Here is a 15981-nt window from a genome sequence, read left to right on the forward strand (position 1 = left end):
GCCTGAGGTGAGTCAAGGTACACAGCCTGGCTCACTGAGCCTTGCACTATCAGTGATGATGCCTGGCTCAGCCCGCTTGAGGTAAGGCAAAAATTGGCACTTGACTCAGCCAAACCCCACACAAAGCAAGCCATATGGTGGTGCTTGGTGGAGCCTGACAGGAGTTCCTTATTCCACACAAAGAGAGCTTGAAGGGGCATCTGGCCCAGCTGAACTCCATGCAAGGCAAGCCAGACAGTGGTGATCAGCCCAGCTGAACTCTCCACAAAGCAAGGCAAGGCAGAAAGTGGAGCCTAGCTAAGCCCCATGCAAAGTGAGGCAAGGCAGAGGGCAGCACCAGCACAAAGAGAGGCAGACATTTGTCCCTGGTCCAGTTGAATTGTATAAGAGGTAAGACAGATGGTGATGTCTGGTCTGGTTTAGCTCCATAAACCAGAGTTTTCCTGGGTAGAAAATGCTAGGAGTAGGGGAAAATGGAAAAATGAAGATGGGGAGAGATGAAGATAAATGGGTTGGCCAATCGGAAGGAGGCAGGAAAGGGGAAGATGTTAAGGCGGTTTTCAAGGATGGGAAATAGGATATAATGGGGAAGAGGGAAATAAGACTATCCCTGCAAGTCCTTGAGGGTTCCCACTTGCTTGATATAATGAAATGAAACAGAATCTGCCAAGTACTTCCCCCCACATACAGAGAGACACAAAATTTGCCAAACATAATCCTTTAGAATGGTTAAGTTTAATTATCAAGGATTAATTTATAGGTCCCATGATGATAAAATTTTTCACAAGGATGATATTTCTGTAAATGAAATGTTTCCCCTCTCCCCCTTCCAACAGACATCCAAAATCCCATAAATTCCTATCAAACTCAAATGACAATTATTGCATCTGGAGTACCATTAATATGTTTATTTAATTATAATTTATTTTTTCAATCATAAAATGGACAAATCACGGTCCTGGTCTACTCAGTAGGAAAGAAAATGATAAAAGGTAACTTTAAAAAAATCCCAACATCATCAGTATCAAATAATGCTAATATCAAGATCTCTTGAAATGCAAAGAAACAACCAGTATGTCTATCTATATAAACTTTTAATTAAGAACCTTGCATTGTAAAGCAGATGATACAATATAGTTAGTTGTGCTGACAGTTTCTGGGAACTGAATGTCCCAGTCAAACCGGTACAATTGTGTGAAACAATGTAAATCTGAGATTTGCTAATTAGCATGAATGATGAAATCTAGGTCTAAATTAAGAAGGATCCTTTTGACCTTCCAAGTCATCTTCATGTAGAAACTGGTTTTGTTCCTTACATTGTGTAGTAAGAAATTACAAGCTAGTTATACATTTTGGCAAAAGTTTTAGTTGTGGTTTAGACTATATTAAAATGACCCCCACTGAATTTCACCAAAGGCTTTCCTTATGCATGAAGGCTTTCCTTATGCATGAAGACATTGTACTTCCTTTCAAGAAATTGCATAATTTAAAAGGACCTTAATAGTGCTTCTGTAGCTTTTGATATTCTTTACAGAGAAATTATAATTTTAATGTGTGTTTTTTAAAAGTTTCAACCTGTAACAAGCAGCCAAAATTAAATTCAAACAGTATTATTGATATTTTACCAATGAAGAGTCTAGAATTTTAAAATGTAAATACATAGTACAAAAATCATGAAAGGAGGGGTGTAAAGTACTGACAAATTTGTTCTCATTTCATGTAGATAGCATTCTTACGGACATCTACAATATCATTAGACCTAAAAAGTTAAAGTCTATCTCTAAATTGCTAGCAAGGTTGTGCTAATAAAATATGATTCAAAGCTTATAGTTCTGAAGCATCAGACATTGCACTATTACTTGAGCCAGCTGATTCAATATCACTGGGGTTATTGTATTCAACATTCACACCTAATTCCCAGCAAACTATGGATTCTGAAAGAAATATGTATTTCTCTTTAGTAACTTTAAATACAATACAGACACAGTCAGAACAAAGACATTCTGGTACTTCCTATTGGAATTCCAGCACTGCAAATTATAGAATGAATATCTAAAAGTAGCAAGAACAGCTGAGATTTGCTTGGACTTTCACAACATCTTTCTTTTTTGGAAATGATAAATAGGGAAATCATTTAGAATTTTATAACTCTTATTTACAGCTATAGAATGTAGAACAATATCAATTTATTGGAAAATGAAAATCATTCTCCTAAAGGTTGACCTTCTCTGAAGTAAGGCAATATTTGCATTGCAAAAAAATAAATCTCAGGACAATTTTTGCTATGTGCTCTTTTGTCTTCTTACTGCATATCTGTTATTACTATAAGTGACCCAAGTTTTTTTAAAAAGCTAAATACTCTATACATTTTAATATTGATGCTACACTGGAATTTTTTTTTTCAATTTTTTACCAGGTCATCCTATTGGCTAACAAATATTTGGAGGCTTATAACATGGGAATTCAAGTCCAATAATTAATGCTAAAAGTGGAATTTACTTAAATTGTAGCAATATCCCTGGATACAATGAAATATTATAAGTAAATTTGCTTATATAGCTATTTTAATATTACTCATACAGCAAAAATATTATCTCTGTGGCTGAGGAAAATCATACTTGACTTGCCTAGCATCTTTTCTAAAATGACATACAGGAGTAAAACTAAGGTGCTGGGAAAAATCTTTACTCATAATATTCAGCATTAACTTGTTTAAGTTCATCTAAAATAAAGTCCATTGCTGACAAACTTGGCTTTTGATGTTATCTGCTAATATTTAGTCACTTCAAGAAGAAAAGCCGCAGAAAGAAGAATTGAAATGTTTTTGCTTTGACTGTATCTCTAAAAACCTGAAAATGTCATAAATGATGGGGCCTTTCAAAATATGTAGTACACAAAACAGATAGGATAGTACGGACAGACGTAGTTACTCCTACATATACCACATACAATCAACATTTCAATCTCTATTATGTTTTCACAATTTGTTAATAAAGGTAAAGTACCTATGTATGGTGATTTTATTTTCACTGTACAGCTTATATTATTGGATTTTAACACTGTAACTTGCCCCATTGGACCAAATCATGCAACAGTTGCAGATCAGCACAAAGTGCTATATAAGGCATCACGGGAACAAGTTAAAAATCATTACTCAAACTTCCAAAAGTTGAGTTGCTTGATGAAGGAGTTCCTGGATGCCTTAGTCTCTTTTTTTCTGTTAGAAGTCCATAGTTAAGTCAGAAGGGTCTTGCTTGGAAATTTTTTTGGCTCAGGATGGTGCCACAGGAATAATAATAATAAAAAGAACTGCAATCCTCTCAAGTTGGAAGGTCCTCTGCCCTAAGTTGAAGACAAGATAATTCCAGCTACATTCAGAATTCCAAATAGGCAAGGATGCCAATGATAGGCAGCAAAAAACCAAGATAATTAGATGATATTCCAGAAGCAGCTCCTAGAAAATAAACAGATAAAGCCTCTTAAATTCACCCATATTTATCCATTTTGTTAGTCTTATAAAGCTGCCTTGGGTCTTTGGAGATATGGCGGGATACAAATGCAAGAAATAAATGGCAAAAGTAGCCATTTTTGAAATAGGCTTGAATCCATTACTTATAACATTTTGCCGTGCCCTTCCTGGCCGGCAATGGCAGTCACGGTGAATCGCAGCCGTTCTTTGTTGGATGTACTAGGATAAGTGACATATGACTGAAGCACAAGAAAAGGCAGGAGAATGTTAATAAATAAATACATAATGTAAAGATATGATTTTGGGGTAGTTCATGAATTACCTTTGCTCTGCTTTTATATGGTTTGTGGGCCACAATAAAGACTGCTATAAGATTTAATGAATTAAATATTGATATAGACTTTAAGAGAAACACATTTGCTCAAAAAGTTTACATGTAAGTTTCTTCTGTGAATTCTGATACTAAATATTATTTGCATGTTTACCAAATACTCACTCAATACTTGATCAATATTTTAAATTGGTTGCTTGACAGTTGGTGTTTGGCAGAACTTGAGAGCTGTCACAGCACAGTATTTAGTACCTGACACTTGACATTCTGTGAGATCTGATCCCTGAGGCCTGCCCAAATCCAAACGATCAGGTGCCAACATACCTCAAAGTTCACATTTTTCAAATTTTGTACAAAAATGGGGCATTGACATTTTGTACAAAAATGGGGCATTGTAATTCATCTTAAAGCAAGTATAAATACAGAAAATATAAGACCCTGATTCTAATTAGAGGTGCTGTGACTTTTACAGAAAAGAGATGAACATGCTGCATTGACAATTGTGATCACTTATGAATTGAGCTTCATGTTAGGACACACTCATAGCTTGTGACCTTAATATTGTCTAACTCAAGTAGTTGCCAAATGGCTTTGTGGTTGCACAGGAGTTGTGATGGTAGAGTTTAAATTCTTCCACCATCTGGTTGCTTTTGCATTAGTGCAGCAGTTGAAACCAGCTACCTCCCAGGACTAGTTAAACAAATGATGCAGGAGGGGGAAAATGATTATTTGTTTATTCAGTTTATTTAAGGTTGAGTGGAAATATGCATGCACAAAATAACAGCAACAATACACATTTAGAGGAACATTAAATGGAAAACACTGTGTTCTTTTGTTAAAGAATGTGATGTTGATTTATAATCATTGACTGACTGACTTGTTTGCTCAGTCTTTATTTAAATGATTAGCTTCTGATCTGCACAAAGTGACAACAGATTTGTTGGAATGGTGAGACCAGAACTCCCGTTAGGATGTCTGAGAAAACTCATTTGTTAAATACCATGGATGTCACTGTACTGTACTGTTTGAGTACAAAGAAAGTATCCCACTGAACAGTCTCAAACTGCTCCCGAACAACCAAACTCAACAAAAAAGATCATAGAGTTAGAAGAGACCACAAGGGTCTTCAAATCCAGCCCTCTGCCATGCAGAAATACACAATCAAAGCACTCCTGACAGATGGCCATCCAGCCGCTGTTTAAAAACCTCCAGGGAAGAAGACTCCAAGGCAGCGTATTCCGAGGCACACTCTGAGGCAGCGTATTCCACAGCCCTTACCATACAGCTGCATTTTCCAAAAACATGAACAGGATCAGAAACCACTCTGAGAAAAGGGTAGAACCTATTTTCCTGTACCTTGAATCCATCATTAATTGTCATAGTCTCTGAAGCAGCAGAAAATAAGCTTGCGCCATCTTCAATGTGACATTCCTTCAAATATTTAAACACAGCTATCGTGTCACTCTTCTCCAGACTAAACATATCTAGGTCCTCATAGGGCATGGAATGCAGACCTTTCACCATTTGGTCACCCTCCTCTGGATCCATTCTAGCTTGTCAATATCTTTGAACTGTGGTGCCCAGAACTAGACACAGTATTCCAGGTGAGATCTGACCAGTGTAGAATAGAGTGGTACTATTATGTTCCTTGATTTAGACACTATACTCCTATTGATGCAGCCCAGATGTGCCACATCACACTGTTGACTCATGTTCAGTTTGTGGTCTATAAAGACTCCCAAATCCCTTTCACATGTACTGTTGTCAAGCCAGGTGTCACCCATCCTATATCTGTCCATTTCATTTTTTTCTGCCTAAGTGTAGTAACTTACATCTATCTCTGTTGAAATTCATTTTGATAGTTTTGACCCAGCTCTCTAATCTGTCCAGGTCATTCTGAATTCTGACCCTGGCCTCTGGGGTATTCGCTAACTCTCCCTCCTTTTAACCAGCTTCCTCCTTTTAACTAGCAAGCAAAATATGAGCTGAATCAGTAGATGTTGAAGTATCTCAATTCCAATACAGTGTATTAATTTTAGAATGGAAAAAGACTTGATATGAGCTTTGGATTTTTTATAGAGAATTATATCTGCTTTCAGAAAATGAAATGTATAGCCTAAGTTTCAAATTCAGACATATTTAACATACACTTACCTGGAATTTTTACTTGAGCTACTTCTCCATCACCTCCATCACTGTGCACTCGAACTTCAACAACATATTGACCCTTAACAGGAGCAGGAACCTCTATATAATGCTTACCAGTTGTAACCAGTGTACCATTATACTGGCCATCCGGTCTATAAAGCACCTGTTAAAGATAAAATATATCATGGTACAAGTAGTAAATCCACATATTTAAAACAACAAAACTTCACTTCATTCTAGAGAAGACGTATGAAAACTGTTCTCAAAAGGACAATGTTATTCCGTAATGACAGATAAATGTATTCATTTCAGTTGAAATATTTGCATGGTGGAGCAGCAATAAAAAATCTCCACAACTTTCAAAGCAGTAAAGTTAGCAACAAAAAAGCAGAACAGACAAAAACACAATCCAGCTAAAAATGAGAAAAAGGGAAAAAATCAATCAAAAGCCTGGCAGAAAGACATGTGTTCACCTAAAGATTAGTATGTTTTATACTGGGCAAACAGCTGCGTGAAAGTAGTTTCTAAATGAAAACATGACAGGGGAAATGGCCCTGTCTGTAATCAACACTTACTTCACATCCAAAGGACCTGTCCAGATCTTAACTGCTTTGTTGGAATGTAGCTGTTAAAGAAGTCAAACTGATCTGCAGTTTTAGATATTTTTAGCTGTAAACCCTCACTTTTGGGTTTTCCAGTACAAAAATAAATATATTTTTAATTAATTAATTCACAGGGATTTAAATAAGAGATCAGAGTTTATGTAATGCAATAAACACAAAAATTATGGTGTATTATGCAGAAATGGTAGAGAAAGTATTGTGAATGTAATCATAAGCCAGTACAATTATTCTTTTTCATACGTTTCAGATTTGCAGTAAATGATAATTAGCCCTACACTGCAGCTTACTAAGATTTGGTTGGCACATTACCCTCACATTTGGTTGGCACATTACCCTCACCATTTTTAACGTGTATATTAGTACACAGAATAATGGATAAAGATTCCCATAGACTTTGTGAATGATTCCCAGTCACTGCTTGTCAAAGGTGAGCAGGACCACAGCATGCTGAGAGAAGCTTCAGCAGAACAACTAATAACTTTCTTCCTTTTATTATTAGTGCCTGCATGGATAAGTGGGTGGATTAAACTAGTGATAGTGACCTGAGATCTACTTCTTCACGTGCATTTATATAGAGGGAAGCAAAGGACTGGCTCTCCTACTATGCCTCCCTGATAAAGCAGTCTGAGATTATTCATGCCATTTTCTGCTGCTATTGGAAGGAGAGATCACTAACTATAACCAGTTTCACTGACTTCTCGAAGACAGGAATGGAGGCCTTCAACTAAGCTCCAAAAACAAGTATTAGAGATATGCATTCCATGCATTTTTTTCATAATGGGCCATGAATCAGCCTCTAGCATTATGAGTAATATAGTTCTCCTGTTGGTTGGTTGATTTGCATAAGATGATAAGAAGGATGTTTTCATGTTCTGCCAAGAATTGTGTTGAGACAGCTATTTTTATATTAACCAAGAGATGACAGTATCAATGGTAGGAGACACTGAAAGAAGTTTTCAGAACTATATAGAAGAGATGAAAGGTTGGCAGATTCTTTCAAAGAAGAATCTTTTGAAGAAGAACCTGTAATTTTGAAAAGTGAAATGAAGTTGACCAAAGCACTGAGAGAAACAAACCACTGGAGTAGATGGAATAACAGTTAAGTCACAGGAACAAAGTCCAACAAAATCTTAACAAGAATATGCCAACAGATTTGGAAAACAAAACAATGGCTCACAGATTGAAAATGTTCCATCTACACTGTAATTCTGAAAAGAGGAGATCTCAAAGTTTGCAGCAACTATTGGACCATCAAATTGATTTCACACACAAACAAAGTGATGCTTAAAATCTTACAACAAAGACTATTACCATATATAGAATGAGAAACGTCACATATTCAAGCTGAATTTGGAAAACGAAGAGGTACTAGAGATCATAATGCATATTTACATTGACTACTGGAGCATATAAGAGAATCAGCTTGTGTTTCATAGATTACCATAAATCTTTTTGACTGTGTGGATCATGAAAACCTATGGTTCGTTTTAAAAGAACATCTGATTGTTTTGATGATCAACCTGTACTCTGAACAAGAGACTACTGTTAGGACAGAATATGGAAAAGGAGAATTTATTTATTTATTTATTTATTTAATCATATTTTTATCCTGCCCGTTCCTAGAGTGCTCAGGTTTCCAATTGGCAAACGTATGAGAAAATAATTTGATTTCCTTACACTGATTCATAGGATCACCATGAGTTGAAGAGGACTTGATGGCACTTAATACACACACACCTGTTCAATCTATATGCAGGACATACTGTAAAGAGAGTTGGATTAGGTTTAGATGAAGGTGGAGTGAAAAATTGGTGGAAGGAACATTAACAATTTGAGATATGACAGCACATTACTGACAGAAAATAGTGAAGACGTGAAATGACTACTGATGACATTAAAGCAGAAAATGCAAAAACAGGATTACAAGGAAACATCAAGAAGACAACAGTAATGACTAATGGGGAATTGCACAGCTGACAACAAAGAATCAAGATTTTATGTTCTTTGTTTCCAACTTAAACCAAAGGGGAGAGTGCAACCAAAAAGTCACAAGGAGATTGTGACTGGGAAGGGCAGCGATGAAAGAGCTAGAAAATATTATTAAGTGTAATGATAATGATGTATTGCTGGTGACCACAATGAAGATAATTCATACTATAGTGTTATCCATTACTATATATGACTGTGAAAGTTGGACAATGAAGAAAACTGGCAGGAAGAAAGTTGTTTCATATAAAATGTTGTGATGAACGTGTTTTATGGATACTGGGAACTGCCAAAAAGATAAATAAAAAGGTTCTAAATCAAATAAAGAATGGTCCCTAGAAGCTAAAATAACTAAAATGAGGCTATTGTACTTCAGTCACATTGTGAGAAGAGAAGATTCACTGGAAAAGACAATCAAACTAGGAAAAGATGAAGGCAGCAGTAAAAGTGGACAACCCAACATAAGATGGATTGACTCAATCAAGGAAGCCACAGCATTCAGTTTGCAAGAACTGAGCAAGGATGTTAACGAGAGGATAATTTTTGGAGGTCATTAATTTATAGGGTTGCCATAAGTTGGAAATGACTTGATGGCACATAACATACACACAATTTAAGCTCTTCACACATAAAGTTGTGCTTCCATTAAATCTTCCTCTGTGTTTATTTTCTGATTCAATAGGAGGGGGAAATCATACTGTATAGATGAAACTAGAACTCAATCTTTTTCAGAGCAGAGCTGTCAACACATGAGAAATGAATTTGCTATTTTCCATTAATTAATCAATGGATTCTATTAACTAATTGTCATGACATATAAAGTACCATATCAGCTAAATCACACACAAAGACTAAAGCATTTTAATATAGATCTTACTTTATATCCTTTCACATCCGATTCATTAGAATCTGACCTGACATGGTCCCAGGTGATGATGTATTTTGAACCAGATTTTACATAACTGGTAATTTTTGGTTTTTGTCTTGGAGCTGAAAAAATAACACATGCCATTTATTTTCCCTAGATAAAACATTCATTACTGAACAGTTATAACCACAGCACTTTCACTCCATCTCTCAACACTCATTCTTTCTAGGAAGTCTTTTGAAGGCTTTATGCTTGAAGTTATTGTAGTGTAGTGTAGTGATTAAGAGCAGGTGCATTCTAATCTGAAGAACTGGGATTGATTCCCCACTCCTCCATCTGGTGGATGCTTGTCTGACGAACCAGATATGTTTCTGCATGCCTAAATTCCTGCTGGGTGACCTTGGGCTAGTCACAGTTCTTCAGAACTCTCTCAGCCCCACCATCTCACAAGGTGTCGGTTGTGGGAAGAGGGAGAGGAAGGGAAAGGAGCTTTTAAGCCACCTTGATTCTCCTTACAGGAGAGAAAGGCAGGGTATAAATCCAAATTTCTCCTCCTCCTCCTCCTCCTCTTCTTCTTCTACTACTATTACTACTACTACTACTACTACTACTACTACTACTACTACTATCGAAGAGATAGAAAAAATGCAGAGAAGGGCAACGAGGATGATTGAGGGATGGAGCACCTTCCTTATGAGGAGAGGCCGCAGCGTTTGGGACTCTTTAGTTTGGAGAGGAGACGTCTGAGGGGGAATATGATTGAAGTCTATAAAATTATGCATGGGGTAGAAAATGTTGACAGAGGCCCTTTCTGCACGGGCCATAAATGGCGCCCTGGGGACTGCAAAAATGCGAACGGCACTGCCGGGAATGCGCTGTTTTCCCCGTCCCTCTCCCACTCACCTCGTCGCCTTCGTCACCCTGCTGGCCTCCTAAGACCCTCCCTCACTGTCCTCCGACCCCTGGAGGTCGGAGGGCAGCGTGGGCGGGTCTTAGGAGGCCAGCAGGGCGACCAAGGCGACGAGGTGAGTTGGAGAGGGACGGGGAAGAGACGGCTCCGTGCGAAGCCGCCTCTCCCGCGCTGGCCTCTGCAGGGGCCGCTTGCACGCTCCAGTGCGAACGGCCCCCACCCCTCAACCGGCAGAATTCCTGCCGGTGGAGGAGCGCCCTTTCCGCAGTGCGGAAAGGGCCAGAGAGAAATTTCTCTCTCTCACAATACTAAAACCAGGGGGCATACATTGAAAATGCTGAGGGGAAGAATTAAGACTAATAAAAGGAAACATTTCTTCATGCAATGTGTGATTAGTGTTTGGCATATACGGTCACAGGAGGTGGTGATGGCCACTAACCTGGATAGTTTTAAAAGGGGCTGGGACAAATTTATGGAGGAGAAGTCCATGGGCTACCAATCTTGATCCTCCTTGATGTGGGGTTGCAAATGCCTTACCAGACCAGGTGCTCGGGAGCAACAGCAGCAGCAGAAGGCCATTGCTTTCATATCCTGCATGTGAGCTCCCAAAGGCACCTGGTGGGCCACTGCGAGTAGCAGAATGCTGGACTAGATGGACTCTGGACTAGATAGACTCTGGTCTGATCCAGCAGGCTCATTCTTATGTTCTTATATTCTTCTTCTTCTACTAATTTTATCAATCTTTATAATCCCAATACAAACATAAGAGTCTAACAGCCAATTCTGAGTGGGCTGGCAGGCAAGGATGGCTCAGCTCCGACACTGCCCACCCCCTCCAAAGGGAATCAACGACAACCTTTATTAGGCATTTAAAAGGGAATCCCTGCAGCATGGGAAGCCCAAAAAAGCAGAAACAAAAAAGCCCTAAAATTCCCCCTTAGGAAAGAATAGAAGTATGCCACAAAAATCATGGTCTATTTCTGCCAGCAACTCTGCCGGCACACAGGGCATCTCCAGGCCGTGGAGGCTAAGGTAAGCCCTGCCCCCAGCCACACTGGAGCAGCATTTTGTGACAGCTTCTGAGTCAGGTGCTGCGGAGCTGCACAGCACCTGGCCACTGGGGTTCACCATTAACCAGCTCATTTGCTCCTTGGCCCCAGTGGGGCGAGTACCTGCTCCAGAGGGGGATTCCCCCCCCCCCCGGATTGGGTTGTATAGTATAAAAGAACAGAAAAACCAGCTTGAAAATAGAAATGTGTTTTCGTTTTAAGTGAAGCATTCCTTTGAATGAACCTTTTGTGTTTTATCTCAAATAGTATAACTATCTGAACTGTTTAGAACTATGCAACAATAGATGAAAGACAAAGTACAAAACAATTTACTACAAATCGAAATCCACTCAATGGTACTGTAAAAAATGGTGTAGATACTAATGCATAATTTTTTCCAATACCTATTTTTTTCTTGATTTTCGTGCTTTATGGTACATTTGAAGCACAGTTATACCCTCCAAAACTACTGAATTAAATTAATTTAGAAGCATTAAACTCTGCTTAGAATAGCACTGTTAGTGATTCATTCTATGTACATGGCAAATGGCAGTAAATTTATTTTGCTTTTGTGAAAACGTTTGATAATCTATAGAACACTGACCGACAGAGTTAAGGATAAAGTACATCATCTACTTTACTTACGTGCTTTTTGTGTTGTGAAGTATACTTGACTACTGGGAGGGCTAAAGCCTGCACTGTTAAAGGAAAACACTCTCACGGCATATCGTGTGTCAGGCTTCAGGTTTTCCAGCCTCACTGAGAAATTCTGATTGCTCACTTGTACTCTGTTTGCAGTCACATCTTTTTCATTAGCAGGCCAGTAGCGGATCTGAAAAGTAAAAAATTTACTGCATAACTCTTTCAGAAAGAATTAACACTTCTTTACATTAAATAGTGAGACAACAACATTTATGACTTGGCTGAGATTTGTTTCAAAAGCAAACAATATCAGGAACAGAAAATATTTCAGATTTTTCTCAAACTGGACATGCTTGCCTTCCAAATTACACTCAGAAACTGGACATAACAGCAAATCAGTGGGTTAGCTCTAATCAGTTTTATTCTGATAACAAGGTGGTCTCCTCTGACTGCCAAAAAAATCTATGCTGGGAATCATGAGGCCTGCATGGGCAAAAATCATACATGACAGGGCAGGTGGTAAAATGCAGAATTAGGTGAGATTGAATGATGAAGCTGGCTATAACCAACTCATGGTGCTATGGAAGGAAGCTGTAAAAGAAGAGACCAGGGAAGAGCAAGCTCATTTCAATGGATGGAACTACTGTCTCCCAATTCACTAAAATCTACTTTTGTTGTGTGCATAAATAGAAACTGGGTGTTCTCTCAGAAGAACCAGGATTTTTGTTATTCATCAGGAGTAGTTTTTTTAAAAAAAGAGATCTTCATATCATCTAAAATCCAGTTCTTACATCACTTTAAATTCACTTCGAGATTGACCCATTTGGGTATATAAGGGAATCCAGATTAGTATCTTCTGCTGTGGCAGTGATGTTTTTATGGAAGTCGTTCTATTAACTTGCAGTGCTTTAGCTCACCTCATATCCATCAATCTGCTGGATAACCTGCTGCCAAATAACAGTGACTTCAGTGGCTGATCTGACTTTTACATCCACTCTTTTTGGTTGCTCGGTGGGAGCTGGAAACATGAACATGAACAATAGAAGTTACTGCAAATAAATGAACTAAGGTACACCATGTGCAACATGTCGTTGTTCTTTAACTAGCTGCTACTTTTATAATACAAAATTCCTGATTCAAAAAGATTCTTAATGAAACCTAAGCTGTTTTTCCATTGAGACAATTCTATGTGCACCTCTCCTTGCTGGAAATGTGCCACTTACGCCAGCAGGATGGGCAAACATGCTGATGCAGCCCTGTGCCAGCTCCAAGAGCCAATTCCCCCCCCCCCCAATTGGATTGGGATGTTAGTGAAGTAACTATGCTAATTGATTAAATACTTTAAACTTCTATCAAACATATTTGCTTGAGTCTAAGAAAATTTTATACCATGATCTTTTCCCATGTCATTGTAGTAACGTTTGGAAGGTCAGAACCAGATGGATAGAGCCAATCATAGAGATCCTTTTACCTTAATTTTCACTATAGGAAATCACCTCTTACACTATCATGCTTAATAAATGATATATTTTTACAATGAATCAGTGAGTTCTTTGTCCTGTTTATTTTAATGGCTCTTAGTTAAATGGGTTTAAAAGCACTGCCCTAAGAGACTGTTTTGAATTTGTTCAACTTAGCCACTCATTAAAATCTATATTCTGTATATACATGAACAAAGATGCAAGACAGGAAAATTCCACCAGGCTTTTGGTTGAAGACAGTGTTAGCTCACTCTACCTGGCTTCTCTTTCCCTAACCCATTAACTTTCCCTGTCACATTTCCTCCCCTTTCCTTCTCTCCCTCCCTTTTGTGGTCCCCTTTTGATTGCTCTCCCTATTTATGCCATCAGTTTTCTAGTGGCATTTCTGGTGTTTTGCTTTCTGAAGATGTTTGTCGGAAATTTCCATTTTAATTATATCTTCATGTTGTTAGCCACTCTGAGTTAGACTCCAGACAGGAATCGGTGGGATAAAAATTGAATAAAAGAAAATAATGTAAAGATGCAAATTCTTGAATTAGAGTGTGTGAAATAGAGTAGACTTGAACAATATTTATGTAGGACTGTGTTCAACACTTCGGTGATTCCGCAAGGGCCAGAAACAGAGGTGTGAAAATGGTGTGAAAATGGTATAAACCCTATTACACTGTTTTAAACCATTTTATACTGTTTTCACACCTTTTTCACACCGCTGTTTTTGGCCCATGCGGAATCTGTCGGAATTTGTTTGCCACTTCCCCACATTTGGACAACTTCATCCTTAGTTGGCAAAAAATCCAAACTTCGCATACACGCTACAGGGGTCAGTGCTATCAGTCACAGACCAGGAAAGGGATTTAGGCGTCTTAGTTGATAGTTCCATGGGAATGTCAACTCAATGCATGGCAGCTGTAAAGAAGGCAAACTCTATGCTGGGGATCATTAGAAAAGGAATTGATAATAAAACTGCAAAGATTGTCATGCCCTTATATAAAGCCGTGGTGCGACCGCACTTGGAGTACTGTGTCCAGTTCTGGTCGCCGCATCTCAAAAAGGATATTGAGGAGATAGAAAAAGTGCAGAGAAGGGCAACAAGGATGATTGAGGGACTGGAGCACCTTCCCTATGAGGAGAGGCTGCAGCGTTTGGGACTCTTTAGTTTGGAGAGGAGGCGGCTGAGGGGGGATATGATTGAAGTCTACAAAATTATGCATGGGGTAGAAAATGTTGACAGAGAGAAATTTTTCTCTCTTTCTCACAATACTAGAACCAGGGGGCATTCATTGAAAATGCTGGGGGGAAGAATTAGGACTAATAAAAGGAAACACTTCTTCATGCAACGTGTGATTGGTGTTTGGAATATGCTGCCACAGGAGGTGGTGATGGCCACTAACCTGGATAGCTTTAAAAGGGGCTTGGACAGATTTATGGAGGAGAAGTCGATTTATGGCTACCAATCTTGATCCTCCTTGATCTGAGATTGCAAATGCCTTAACAGACCAGGTGATCGGGAGCAACAGCCTCAGAAGGCCATTGCGTTCACATCCTACATGTGAGTTCCCAAAGGCACCTGGTGGGCCACTGCGAGTAGCAGAGAGCTGGACTAGATGGACTTTGGTCTGATCCAGCTGGCTTGTTCTTATGTTCTTATGTTCTTATGTTCTAGTTAGTGTTCCTGAATGGTCAAACTAGGCATTTTGGTGCCCATGGGTCTGACCTGTGGACATTCAATGCCATTTTGTTTCAAATGGGAGTTAACAGGAGATGGGGGCTACCCCTTTGAGGGTCCACAACTTTGAACCCCCCTGAACCAAACCTCACCAAACATGGGTGGTATTGTCAGAAGAGTCTCTGGAAGACACCCTAAACCAGTGGTGGCGAACCTATGGCACTCCAGATGTTGATGGACTACAATTCCCATCAGCCCCTGCCAGCATGGCCAATTGGCAAGGGCTGATGGGAATTGTAGTCCATCAACATCTGGAGTGCCATAGGTTTGCCACCACGGCCCTAAACATTTGGTGCTTCTAGCTTTAAAAATGCGCCCCTGACAGGCACCCAAAGAAATTTACCCAGATTCTTTGCTCTGAACTGCCCTGGCTCCATTGCAGCCAATGGGGAATTTCTGGGTGTGTAAGCAGGGTGCACTTTTTATCAAGGTAGAGGCACAAAACTTTCAGAGTATCTTAAGGAGACTCTCTTGATGACACCACCCAGGTTTGGTGACCTTTGCTTGTGGGGGTTCAATTTTATGGATCCCAGAAAGGGCAAGGCCCATCCCCTGAAGTGAAGTTCACCAAACCTGGATGCTGTTTACAGGAGGGCCTCCTGGAGCCACCCTGAAAGTTCTGTGCCTCTACGTTGAAAAACTGAGCATCCTACAGACACCCCCCAAATTCCCCGTTAGCTGCAATGGAGCCACATCAGAACAGAGAATCCCACCATTGACTTAAAAGGGGCTTGCTGTTATTTTATTG

At 39.2% G+C, this 15981-nt stretch overlaps 1 protein-coding gene across 3 annotated transcripts in view; it reads right to left on the reverse strand.

Annotated features, from left to right (window-relative positions):
* Positions 1-716: 716 nt before the first annotated feature.
* Positions 717-15981, reverse strand: part of CNTN1 (contactin 1) — a 212403-nt gene continuing 197138 nt past the window's right edge. For all 3 annotated transcript variants that reach the window (XM_048499548.1, XM_048499546.1, XM_048499547.1), the window contains 5 exons: positions 12944-13044; positions 12030-12216; positions 9435-9547; positions 5955-6111; positions 717-3454 (listed from right to left, as the gene is read on the reverse strand). In XM_048499548.1, coding sequence (XP_048355505.1) covers positions 3375-3454; positions 5955-6111; positions 9435-9547; positions 12030-12216; positions 12944-13044 — 638 coding nt within the window. In that variant the 3' untranslated portion in view covers positions 717-3374. The remainder of the gene's footprint in view (positions 3455-5954; positions 6112-9434; positions 9548-12029; positions 12217-12943; positions 13045-15981) is intronic.

The sequence above is a fragment of the Sphaerodactylus townsendi genome, linkage group LG06, assembly GCF_021028975.2.
Source record: "Sphaerodactylus townsendi isolate TG3544 linkage group LG06, MPM_Stown_v2.3, whole genome shotgun sequence".
In the NCBI taxonomy this organism is placed as follows: Eukaryota; Metazoa; Chordata; class Lepidosauria; order Squamata; family Sphaerodactylidae; genus Sphaerodactylus; species Sphaerodactylus townsendi.